The following is a 12,895-nucleotide window of genomic DNA, read 5'->3' as shown; positions in this document are numbered from 1 at the left end:
ATTACTGGGGGTCAACTGTCCTTTGGTGTAGTAATGAATATTACTGGAGTTTTTTCCCAATACCAAATCGTTATTATTAACACCTCGACACGTGTTTCGTGTAATAGATAAGGCAAATTGTAAAATTAATTTAGGATGGTATACCTGTATGGGTGGTACACCTGGATGGTTTACCTGTATGTGATATCTATATAGCATAAATAGCGTTAGCTTCGCGTTAGTTTCCAGTTTAATCTTCCTCTTTGAAGATGATCACTTGGTGATCGAAACACGTGTCGAGGTGTTAAAAATAATGATTTGGTGTTGGGAAAAAACACCAGTAATATCCAAACATAAGTGAGTGAAGACGATGACATCTTCCCTCGCTTATACGCCATCTATGGGATGAACCGAAGACTAGGTCCACGAATATGAAAGCACAGAAATACGTGTCAACAAGTGTCAGTCATTTTTTGTGGAAAAAATCAGTTTTATCGACCTTCTGTGGGTATTTTTAGGTATTTCTCACATAAAGATGTTCTATTCATCAGTAACTCGTGTTACTCAATAATTTTTTCTACCAACAAATAAAAAAGATAAGAAGTTAAACAAAACTTAACGTTTTGGAGGCAAAAGTTTGCCTCCAAATTTCCGGTACCTTTTTTACTTATTCATTTCTTTCAAGTTTCTGTCATTTGAAACAGTCATTTCTGAAAGAATTAATAATTGGGAAGGTAGTTCCAGTACACAAACAGCAGGACCGAGCAAAACTGGAAAATTCTAGACCAGTAGTTTTTCAAAATCATTCGAATTTCTTACTTGGATAGGCTTATCAAGTTTTTGAGTGAACATAAAATTCTAAGTAACCTACAACACGATATTCGGTTAGATAAATCTACGAACACAGCAGTGATTCATTTTTTTTGAGCGTTTGGTCTATTACATAGAAGCTGATAATGTCCAGGGCCTTCGATTGTGTCGACTAAATAAATATATTATCGAAATTGTATTTTTATGGTATAAGAGGTATAGCTTATGATTGGATTCAGTCGTTTTTAGAAAGCAGACATCACTCCGATTATGCGAAGATTTCCATGGGTGTGCCACAAAGATCGGTATTAGGTCCGGTACTGTTTTTGCTGTACATAAATTGAATGGATACAGTCATGAGAGATACTTTTGTAACGTATGCGGACGATATTTCACTGATCGTGTTCGGCGAGTCAGAAAAAGTTTTAGCTGACAAATGTAAAGATGTGCTACAGAAAATTACCAATTGGTGTAGAATTAATTTTTTATTTCTCAACGCCGGTAAAACTCAATTGATAAGATTCCACTATCGCCAAAAACAATGCAAAACAAATATTCGAATCAGTATAGGCAACCTAATACTCGAAAATTCAGAAGAAACTAACTTTTTAGGTATCACTAAGGATTCATGCCTGAAAATCCAATCAATATAAATAGTAAAGTAAATTCTTGTTATCTATTCAGAAATATAAGGAATTTCTTGACGAAACAACTACTACTTAACCCAGGAAATGACATATGCATGTGGGACAACTCTAGTTTGGCATCTGAAATATTCATAGTATAGAAACGAATTTTGCCAATAGTAGCTGGAGTTAACAACACTTTTTCTTGTAGGAGTTTATTCAGGCAGTTTAGGATTATGACTCTTGTAAGTCTTTATATTTTTGAATTGTTTGTACAACAAACTGTTGTACTAGATTCCATAAAATCAAAGACAAGAGAAAGTTATCATAAAGGTGTACCTCAAGGCTCCATTCTGGGACCTCTTTTCTTTATAATATTCACGAGCGACATAAAGAACACCTGTGTTGCTGCAGATCAAATCATTCTCTATGCAGATCATACAAATATTTTAATGTCCAGAACAAATAATGAACAACTAGTAAAGAATGGTAATAAGGCATCAAAGGAAATCAGTGACTATTGTAGTAAAAATGGACTAGCACTAAACACCGCTAAGACCTATCATATTCCATTCTTACCAAAAAATATGAATCCTGATAATGATCTCTACTTAACAGTCAATGGAAAATCGATAGAAAGCAAAGAGAGTATGAAGTTCTTAGGTGTGGTGCTTGATAGGAAACTTTCATGGGAAAACCATATCACCACTTTATGCTCAAAACTCAGCACAATCACATACATTATTAGGAATCTGAGGGATACAGTATCAGCTGATGTACTGAGAATTCTTTATTTCGGACTGGCACAGTCAGCTATGCAATATGGAATAATATTTTGGGGATCCTCAACTCACATACTAGGGGCTTTTCGTTCTCAGAAAAAAAATCATCAGAGCTATGAATTAAAATCACCCTTCAAAATCGTGTAAGCCACTATTCCGAAATTCTAAAATACTAACGTTACCTTGTCTCTACATCTTGAACTTGATATTGTTTATAAAGGACAATGAAAATACGTTTCTGAAAAATGATCAAATACATGCACATGATACAAGGAATAAGGAAAATATTCATCTGCCCTTTTCCAGGCTTCTCATTGGTCAAAATTCCCCAAAATATGTTGGTGTAAAATGTTTCAATAAGATGAAAAATCTAATAGATATGAGCGGTAGCAAGTCAGCAGTTAGGACTAGAATATCAACATGCTTTCTATAGCGTAGAAGAGTTTCTGGGCTCCTGATTATATTTTAAAATTATAATTGTACAAACCTCAACTAAATTCGTTGTGTAATTGTTATAATTGTACATTCTTATTATACTCTTTTTTATGCAGTTGTACCATATTCCCACTTTATAATCCCTTTGTCCATCCCTATTTTTTATTTTATATATATATATATAACACTAGATATTGTATTGTCTATATTTTATCAATTTTAGTCAATCTACTTTATATACAAATATTTTTTTTTTACTAGTCCGATAAGTTACATATTCTGTAGTTTTCACCACACAATGTGTATTCTTTTGTGATGAATAAAATGATTCTGATAATTTCAAGAACAAAGATAAGTTGTTGCGGAACTCAAATGTTCATAATGTGAATATAAAGCAAAAATGAAATTTTCATATTCCGTACTGCAAGTATAAAATTTCATCATTTGATAAGCTGTCAAAATATATAAAGGAGGCACGCACCTTCAATGTAGAGTAGAGAGCTGAAAAGATTTTTAATTCAAGGATGTTTTTAACTCAAAATTACTATCCAAGAGCTTATAGAAAGGCAATAGAAATTGAAAGAGAAGGATAATTTCAATAGGAAAGAAGTGGCAATGAACGTTAATAAAATCTGGCTGCCTGTCCTGAGGCTTTGTTGTATCTTCCTCGTGGGTTTAAAGACTGTTTCGATGTCGTGTTTATCCAATAGTTTTCCAATTCTGTCCTTGACCCTAGGGATAAACTGTAGATATGCGCGTGCAACCACCTGATCTTTTTTTGCTTTTTGAACTTTTCAACAGAAAAGAAGAAGCGGTGAATCGAATATGGAACCCCATTTTAAGGAATTCGATAATAACGAACAGAATGACAACAGGCAGCAAGATTGTTAATGTTCCAGATTCAAGTACAGGTACAAATACAGGTACCAATACAACTGATTACCTGACAAAGCATAAATACTCTTTACGAAACCTAAAAGTTAGTCATGGGACAGCAAGCCATGATGGTTAAACCTTTGGAGAAGCTAGCCACTCGCGCCAGCGAAACATCAGGAAGAAATTCCAAAAATCCACGGCTTTCAAACTCAAAAAACAGTGACACTGAAAACCTCAGCCGCGAAAGTCTAAACCATTTTGTTACCACATCGCCTTTGATAATGTATACCGCAGTAGACGAAAGGTTAGCAGACCACAGTAAAAGAAAAATAGCTTTCACACAATGAATTCTATTCAAAACACGTTTTGCCAAACGGTGGCTTCATCAGTTACTGGTGAAGCTACCGTGTATCAAAGCACGTTTCAAATAAAATTCAATGTGTAAATTCTACAGTGTTATTAATTTTCAACAAGTAACAGGTCAGAGTATTCATGATGGAATGTTTGAAAACAATGTTAGTTTCATCAAAAAATTGACTTGATTCAAATAAATTAGTACAAATTTCCTTAATGAAATCCAACTTTATTAAAATGAGTGATTTTACAAAATATCCATCCTACTTACAAAACAAAATCAATTTTTATCAGGATTGTTTTTTCTAATGTGAGTACCTTCATGATATTTCAAAGTACTGCTCTGAGCAAAACACTTTGAACAGAATTTACAACCATATGGCTTTTCTCCTGTGTGGATATTCTGGTGCAATTTTAAATAACTACTTCTAGAAAAACTTTTTGTGCAGATTTTACATTGAAAAGGTTTTTTCTTAGAATGAGTATATTCATGACTTTTCAAGTCACTACTGGTAATGAAACATTTTTTGCAGGTTTCACATTCAAATCGTTTTTCCTTCGTGTGCGTTTTTTCATGAACTCTCAAATTACCCTTATACAGAAATGATTTTGGACACAACCCACATTGAAAATTTTTTTCGCCACTATGTGTCTTTTTATGGGAATCCAAACTGCCTTTTTGGGTGAAAGATTTTGAACAAATTTCACAACTGAATGGCCTTTCACCTGTATGAGTTCTTTCATGAGTTTCCAATTTACTCTTTGCAGAAAAAGATTTTAAACATACCTCACATTGAAAACTATTGTGAATTCTTTGATGAGCTTCAAATTTACCAATTTGAGAAAAAGATTTCAAGCAGATTTCACAGCAAAATGGTTTTTTCCCAGTATGATGTTTTTCATGCTCTTCCAACTTACTTTTACAAATAAATAATTTTGAACAGACTTTACAATTGAATAGTTTTTCTTCCGTATGAATTATTTCATGAAATTTCAGTTTCCTTTTAGTGATAAAACTTTTTGAACAAATCTCACAAGTAAATGGTTTTTCACCAGTATGCATATTTTCATGCTCTTTGAATTCCCTTTTGGAAATGAAAAACTTTGAACAAGTCTCACAATTGAAGAGGTTTTCACCAGTATGAATTTTTTTATGAACGTTCAAACTACTTTTAGAAATAAATGTTTTCAAACAAATTTCACAAACAAATGGCTTTTCTCCAGTGTGAGTACTCACATGCTCTTTCAATCTGCTTCTAAAAAAAAAACTTTTCGAACAAATCTCACACTTGAATGGTTTTTTTCCGGAATGAATTTTTTTATGTTCATTCAATCTACGTTTAGAAACAAAACTTTTCAAACAAATTTCACAATCGAAAGGCTTTTCTCCAGTATGGGTACTTTCATGCTCCTTCAAATAATTTTCATAAACAAATGATTTTGAACAGATTTCACAACTCAAAAGTTTTTCTCCAGTATGAAATCGTTTGTGAATATTCAATTCACTTCTAGTTATGAAACTTTTCGAACAAGTTTCACAATTAAATGGCTTTTCTCCAGTATGACGTCTTTCATGAACGTTCAATTTACTTGATGTGGAGAAAAATTTCAAACATATTTCACACTGAAATGATTTCACAACAGTATGGATTTTTTCATGAGCTTTCACTCTTTTCTTATTTATAAAAGTTTTTGAACATATTCCACAAGAAAATGTTTTCTCTTCATTAAAATTGTTAGTCTGGGTACTACTTGAAGATGAAGATTCTGGTGGTTTTTTGATAGTCGTTTTATCTTCTTGCTTGAGCATAATTTTCTCTTGCGTTTCAAGAAGCAGTGATCCAGATTCTGTAAAAATTATAAAAATGTTCAATTCTTGAAGAAAGAAAATGCCGCAGTATTTCTAATCTAATTTCCTTGCAGCATCCATTTTCAGGGAAAAATTATAACTATTCAATATTTAAAACTTGAATAAAATATTTGCCACTCACTTAATTATAAACTCGCAGAAACAACTCAAAAACCTGCACTACCAATAATTTAAATGGGAAATAATGGTAGGCTAATTTATTACTCATTATCTTGACTTGCATTTTCCTATCTGGGGTGACTAAATTTGTTTTTCAAAGTTTTGAAGTGTACTTTTATTATGGGGGCGATTCTATTATACGAGTTTAAATTTTAAGCAGCATTTTTGATACACACGTTTTTAAAAAAATGTTGCGTCCTCGTTTGTACCCCCTGCTTTTTTTAAAACATCCTCATGCACTCAAGGTTCTCAGTCTAATGTCAACAAACTCAGGATAATGCCAAGCATAATCACTGGGAGACCTAGTCATCGAGCCGTTCTATAGAAACTGAAAAGCCAAGGTTAGGGAGCTTGTGAAATGACTTTAAACAAGCTTGTGTCAACTTCATGTTATATTTCTTTTCTTGATGTAATTATGGAATTTGTAAAACTGTTTTTTCCTATCAGTTCCTACTTGCATTTAATTTTTTTTCAGTCCCATTATCTCTACCCCTTTTCTCGCTCTGTTTTTTGAAGCTATTGGCAACTACAGTGTTGCTTTCAAGCCATTATCATTCCTTTCATATCGGCTAGATTGTATTTGTGTGTGAAGTGGGACAACTAATGTTTCTAGAGTAAAACAGGTAGTTTGGTGAGCTAATAGCTGTATCTAGATTAGGAAAATTGCGTAAAGGTAGATAAATTCTACTGTGCATTGGTTTCTCACAAACCTCAATATATAACATTTTTCTCAGTTTTTACTAAATGAATCAATATGAAAACTTCCCTTCAAGTTGTAGGGTAAATTCTGCTAACATGAATTCAAAGTTCGTAAATCCAGTATGAAGGTAAAACTCCCGCACCATATTTGAGTCTTACGAGTCACAAATTATGAGTAGCAAGTCACATTAAGTATGAAGGAATAGCAAATGGTGACTAACATGAACTCTTACAAAAAATTTGCAATTTGATTGAAAGTGATGCATGAACCCACCTCAATTCTCTCGTTGATTTTCAATATTACCTGAAGTGATGGCAGTAGAAGGCAGTTTCGAATCCCCAGTTACATCTTCATTTCCTGAGTTATTCAACATATTATATTGATTTTGACAGCTACAGTCAGGGTAGAACTCTTTGGAGTTTTCCAAAATAATAAAACTTTTGCTGCACACTTCACAATGTTCGCCTAGTATTTTATTCTCAGATTTCAGATTTTCATAGTGAATATCAATAGATTCTTCTGTTTTGAACAGTTCCTCCTCAAGTATATTCACTTTGATTCCAATACTGGAATTATTTTTGTTGGCCATATAGTCTTTTTCAGTAGAATCATCACTATTGTGAATTTCATATTGACTAAACTTGTCAATGTGGGGTTCCAGTTTGACTTGATTTTTTTCAAAAATTACTTCCTCAGAAACAAGGAGTTTCGATTCCTTTTTATTTGATATTTTACATTCTGTAGCCATTATCGAATTAACAGACTAACTGACAAACTTTAATTATAATTTAAAAACGACTTTCCTCTAATATTTGAAAATATTTTGCTTTCTGACAATATAAATGACAACACCTTAATAAAATAATTCATGACAGATGACATACGTCAAAAGTTTTATTTATAATAGATATGGGTCGGTATTTGAAGAACGGAATTTTGGAGTGCGATTTTATAATACTTTACCGGCCCGGTAGTATTTAGGAATATACGGTATTTTGCAAACGGTTTCGCAGAGTATCGTATCGCGTATAACGTTTTACGGAGCGTCATGAATGTCTGGTCACTGGCGCTAGTTCTTGTTCTCGAATCTCTGTCGCGGTGCTTTGCTGTGGATAAGAATGAAATGCGATATATTCAAGTTATTATGGCTCTTTTTGGCTTTGTATTACATCCAATTATATAAAAATACGAACACTTTTTTAGATTAACATATTAATTTTTAATAAATTAGAAATGGTTGTATTGGTCGATTTTCAGAACAGTTAAAATATGATGTTTGGTTGAGTTAAGTAAATAGATACATTTGAACAACAAACTCCTCCCGATAACTCTTTGGAAGGTTCGAAATAGATGAACATTTCAACCTAGCAGACCACTGTTATAATATTCATGCAGTCATTGTTCACTGTGGTTCTGGCGTTGAATGTGGTCTTTATTACGCCTTGGTCAAAGAAGAAAACGGACTGGTTTAAGTTTGACGATAGTCGTGTCACGAAGTGTTCTGGCGATGCATTGAATTTATTGGAGCCTCTGGAGACACCCTAAATTTTGTTTTATGAGAGAGAGGACATTGTTAGATCAAGATCTTCAGATGATGTGGTGCTGTAGGTTTTTCCGGGTTTTCCTGCAGCTGAAAAAGCTAATGCGCCACTGGAATCAATGAAGTCGCCCCGGAGCGCCAATTAATTTTTATTGTTGTATTTATTTTATTTTTATCGTTCTTTTAACACATTGTAATAATATCAATTATATATTTACAGAATGATTAACTTTTTTAAAATAAATAAAACATCAAATTTAATGATCATACACATAACACTATATCAAACTGAAATAAGTGGAAAAAATACCAGATGAATTGAAAATAAAATAAAATCATTATATATATATCTCAAAAAAAAATTGAAACTTTTAAAAATATTTTTGAAGATCTGACTAATCAAAATTAAACTACTTTTGAAATGTTCATACAAATTATGAAATACCTGTGTGAAGTCTAAGTTTACAAATGTTTATAAATTGAAGAATACTTTGGTTTTTATTTTTGAGTTAACCTTACAGCAAGTTCTCTTTGTAAGGTTCATATCTTAGTTTGTTCATAAAATGTATATATGTTCTTTATATATAATCATCGACGAGGGACGTCAATGAAGACTTTTTTTGTTGTTCTTGGAACTCATTAGACTTTTTTATTTCTTCTGACCCTTTAAAAAACATTTCATTCTCATGGATTTATTGGGTTTTCCCATATCTCTTTCAAAACATCTATCTCAAAAATTCTGTACCCTCTTGTGGAATGTTTTATCATATTATGGATGTAATGTAACATTGCTTATCTCCTGTGATCAATTGCCTTACATTCGTATGAAACAAGAAGAGCTATTTATGTCCCTTTGTTACATTATCTGCAATTAGGGTCTCCTATAAGGAAATTTTCAAACGAATACAATTTATTTGTATAAAGTTTCAAACGAATACAATAAACTGTATTTGGTTTTATCAAAGTTTATTGTTGGAAAAATATTGTCAAACCACTGACTAATACTTTTGATATCGTCTAGAATGATGGTTTTCAATTCAGTCCAAGTTTCGGCTGAACAGATATCAAATAGTAAGGGTCCCAAAACGGTACCTTGTGGCACACCGCATTCAAACAATTATGGATAACTGAAAATATCTCCAGTTTGAGTTTGTCGTATAGTAAGTTTAATTACTCATTTTTCATGAAGCTCTGTATAATTGTTTTGAGCCGATCCCTACTTTGTTAAAACAGGTCTGTCATATAATCTTCTGAGATGGCCCTTTCATAAGGATCTTTCTGTGTTTGTTCCCATGTATGTTTTCCCAATATGCCAAAGATTTTGGTACTCACACTGCTGATTCAGAGCCCGTAGATGAAATTGGTGCTCCGTGTCTAGCATACTTATCAGCTTTTTTGTTAACTGTAGTAAAACTTTGATTGCAGATTTCACATTGCAAGGTCTTTTTCAGAATAAGAATGTTCATGTCTTCTCAACTGACTACCGGTAATGAAACATTTTTCGCAAGTTTCACATTGAAATAGTTTTTCCTTTGTGTGAGTCTTTTCATGAGTTTTCAAATTACCCTTATACAGGAACGATTTTGAGCAGAAGGAACAATGAAAATTTTTTTCGCTACTATGAGTTTTTTTATGGGAATCCAAACTGGCTTTTTGCTTAAAATATTTTGAACAGATTTCACAACCAAATGGCCTTTCTCCTGAATGAATTCTTTCATGTACTTTCAATTTACTTTTTGCAGAAAAAGATTTCAAACATACTTCACACTGAAATGTATCTCCAGTGTGAATTCTTTCATGAGCTTTAAATTTGCCAATTTGAAAAAAAGATTTTAAGCAGATCCCACAGCAAAGTGGTCTTTCTCCAGTGTGAGTTCTTTTATGTTCTTCCAATTTACTTTTACAAATAAATAATTTTGAACAGAATTCACAACTAAATAGTTTTTCTCCGGTATGAATTCTTTCATGAAATTTCAATTTACTTCTAGTAATAAAACTTTTTGGACAAATCTTACAGTTGAATGGTCGTACTCCAGTATGTGTGCTTTCGTGCTCTTTCAATTTACTTCTGCAAATGAAAAATTTTGAACAAATTTCACAATTAAACAGGTTTTCTCCGGTATGTAGTCTTTCATGAACTGTCAATTTACTTTTAGAAACAAAACTTTTTTCACATAGTTTACACTTAAATGGTTTTTCTTTATTATGAGTACTTTCGTGCTCTTTCAGTATTCTTTTTTCAGAAAAATATTTCAAACAAATTTCACAACGAAATGGCCTTTCTCCAGTATGAGTTTTTTCATGGGCTTTCAATTTACTTTTAGAAATAAAACTTTTAGAACAAATTTCACAGTTGAATAGTTTTTTCGCAGTGTGACCTCTTACATGAATTTTTAGTTTTCTTTCTTCGTGGAAAGATTTGAAACATATTTTACATTGATATGACCTTATAGCAGTATGGATATTAATGTGAGCTTTCATTTTTTTCTCATCAATAAACATTTTTGAACATATTTCACAAGGAAATAATTTTCCTTCAGTAAAGTTTTTGGCATGAGTTGAAGTTGAAGATTTTGAGTAGATTTCATCATGGGGTTCAACAGAAAACTCTTTGCTTGATAGGTCATCAGGTAATGGTTTCTTGGTAGTAATTTCTTTCTCCTGCTTGAATGTCATTTTGAAACAGTGGCGATGTTGAATTTTCTGTAAACAAGTTTGAAAAAAATTGTCAATGCAAGAAACAAATTTCAATGCAGTTTTTGAATACAAGAAATATTATTTTAATTCACATCTGATTTCCCTCAAGTACCTACATTAAATCTGAGTTAGATTAAAATTATGATGTTTTCGTGACATACATAATTATTTCATATATATATATATATATATATATATATATATATATATATATATATATATATATATATATATATATATATATATATATATATATATATATATATAAATATGTAAAATTCGTTGATACCAATTCCACCCCTCTAATATCAAAGACAGTAGGATGTTTATCAAGACCGATGGAAGAACTAAAATGGATACATTTCGTTTCATTCAAGTTAACAATCAGATTGTTCAACTTGCACCAATCTAAGAAGTGTGTTATAAACCTTTCCGTTGGTGACTTTAATTCCTCTAGGCTGTGTGCTGACACCGCTAACGAGGTATCGTCAGCAAAGAGAGTGAGACTATTGTTGTTGATGTTGAAGTATTTGGGTAGATCATTGACGAATAATAGAAAGATAAGCGGTCCCAGGACAGAGCCTTGAGGAACTCCTGAACTGATTGGTTGAAGATCAGATAGTGTATCTTTTATTTTTACCAACATTGTACGGTCTTAAAGAAAATGTTTGAGCTATTGCAAAAATACACCCCTAAATCCTAGATTAAAAAGTTTGGTTTCAATAAAGTCATAAGATAGACAGTCAAATGCACGTGAGAGGTCAAAAAATATTCCTGCCACGTGCATACCATTGTTTAGGGAGTTATAGATGATTTCAGCAAAACTACAGGCAGCTGACTGTGTAGACTTGCCTTTACGAAAACCGTGCTGGCAGTCAGTAAGAATCTCAAAATTCAACAAAAAGTTAGCCATTCTCTCGTTAACTAGTTTCTCAAAGATTTTTGAGAAAATACTCAAAAGAGCGATAGGACGATAGTTAGTCACATCTGATCATTTTGCTAATCAAAACACTCGCTTGATTTGGTGATTAGTTATTTTCATTCCCGTAGAGTCCAAATGTTTTGTTTAATATAGGTAATGAACATAATTATATTGAAGATACACGAAGAAAGAAATGAAGTCTGTACGAACGAACAAAAATAACGTTTTGGAAAGAAAGGATATTGTTATGATTCTCATAAAGACTTTTTTACATTTATAACTGTCCAGTGAAATCTAACAATAAAGTGTTATTTGAATAAAAAATTGATTTGTTCTGGTCCAGAAACCGTGTTATTATTAAATTTACTGAACTTTTGAAAAATCCCCATTAAGAGAACTGAGAAATTCACGGTTTCAATAAAATGTTTTTTCAGTAAGGTGGCTTTTTCCAGTATGAATTTTTTCGTGATACTTCAAATTACTCTTCTGAATGAAAGATTTTGAACAGATCTCACAATGAAATGGTTTTCTTCCAGAATGACTATTTTCATGGGTTTTCAAAGAACTACTGGTAGTAAAGGATTTTCTGCAAATTTTACACTGATAAGGTTTCTCACCAGTACTTATGCAACCTAATATGATTTTTCAAATAAGGCCTGCAAATGAAAGACTTTGAGCAGATATCCCAATGGAATAATTTCTCCTTTGTATGAATCTTCTCATAGGTTCTCAAATTACCCTTGTAAAAGAAAGATTTTGAGCAAATTTCACAATTGAATTTCTTTTCGTCAGAATGAGTTTTTTGTAGTATTCCAAACTGCCCCTCTGAATGAAAGATTTTGAACAGATTGCACAGTGAAATGGTTTTTCTCCTAAATGAATTCTTTTATGATATAACAATGAATTTTTGAGACCAAAATACTGGAACATATTTGACAATGATATGGCCTTTCTCCTGTATGAGTTTTTTCATGAATTTTTAAATTTTTTTTTTCAGTAAAAGATTTTGAGCAAATTTCATAGTTGAATGGTTTTTCCCCAGTATGTATTCTTTCATGAATCTTCAGGTGATTTTTCACAACAAATGATTTTGAACATATTTTACAATTAAATGTTTTCATACTAGTATCTGATGAGCTTTCAAT

At 32.1% G+C, this 12,895-nt stretch overlaps 2 protein-coding genes across 2 annotated transcripts; both read right to left on the bottom strand.

Moving 5' to 3' along the window:
* Positions 1–4,070: 4,070 nt before the first annotated feature.
* On the bottom strand, positions 4,071–7,469 carry LOC111504534 (uncharacterized). Its single transcript, XM_074173508.1, has 2 exons — positions 6,895–7,469; positions 4,071–5,710 (listed from the first exon to the last, which is right to left on the bottom strand). Exons 1-2 carry the CDS (start codon positions 7,337–7,339, stop codon positions 4,143–4,145), a joined length of 2,013 nt encoding a protein of 670 aa, XP_074029609.1. The 5' UTR covers positions 7,340–7,469; the 3' UTR covers positions 4,071–4,142.
* Positions 7,470–7,962: 493 nt separating this feature from the next.
* Positions 7,963–10,779, bottom strand: LOC141481638 (uncharacterized). The gene has a single exon (XM_074173514.1). The coding sequence runs from the start codon at positions 10,631–10,633 to the stop codon at positions 9,560–9,562; it is 1,074 nt and encodes a 357-aa protein (XP_074029615.1). The 5' UTR covers positions 10,634–10,779; the 3' UTR covers positions 7,963–9,559.
* Positions 10,780–12,895: the final 2,116 nt, after the last annotated feature.

The sequence above is a fragment of the Leptinotarsa decemlineata genome, unplaced genomic scaffold (assembly GCF_025532065.1).
Source record: "Leptinotarsa decemlineata unplaced genomic scaffold, Ldec_3_MD MMD2_tig00000251_RagTag_RagTag, whole genome shotgun sequence".
Taxonomy (NCBI): Eukaryota; Metazoa; Arthropoda; class Insecta; order Coleoptera; family Chrysomelidae; genus Leptinotarsa; species Leptinotarsa decemlineata.
The sequence above is the reverse complement of the archived record's forward strand: the minus strand, read 5'-3'. Positions and strand labels throughout refer to the sequence as shown.

What these genes read in the sequence shown, in the direction of transcription:
- LOC111504534 (XM_074173508.1), bottom strand. Translation starts at nt 7,339, where the DNA reads ATGGCTACAGAATGTAAAATATCAAATAAAAAGGAATCGAAACTCCTT. An exon ending in TTCTACTGCCATCACTTCAG is followed by an intron (nt 5,711 to 6,894) that starts GTAATATTGAAA and finishes TAATTTTTACAG; the next exon opens with AATCTGGATCACTGCTTCTT.
- LOC141481638 (XM_074173514.1), bottom strand. Translation starts at nt 10,633, where the DNA reads ATGTTTATTGATGAGAAAAAAATGAAAGCTCACATTAATATCCATACT.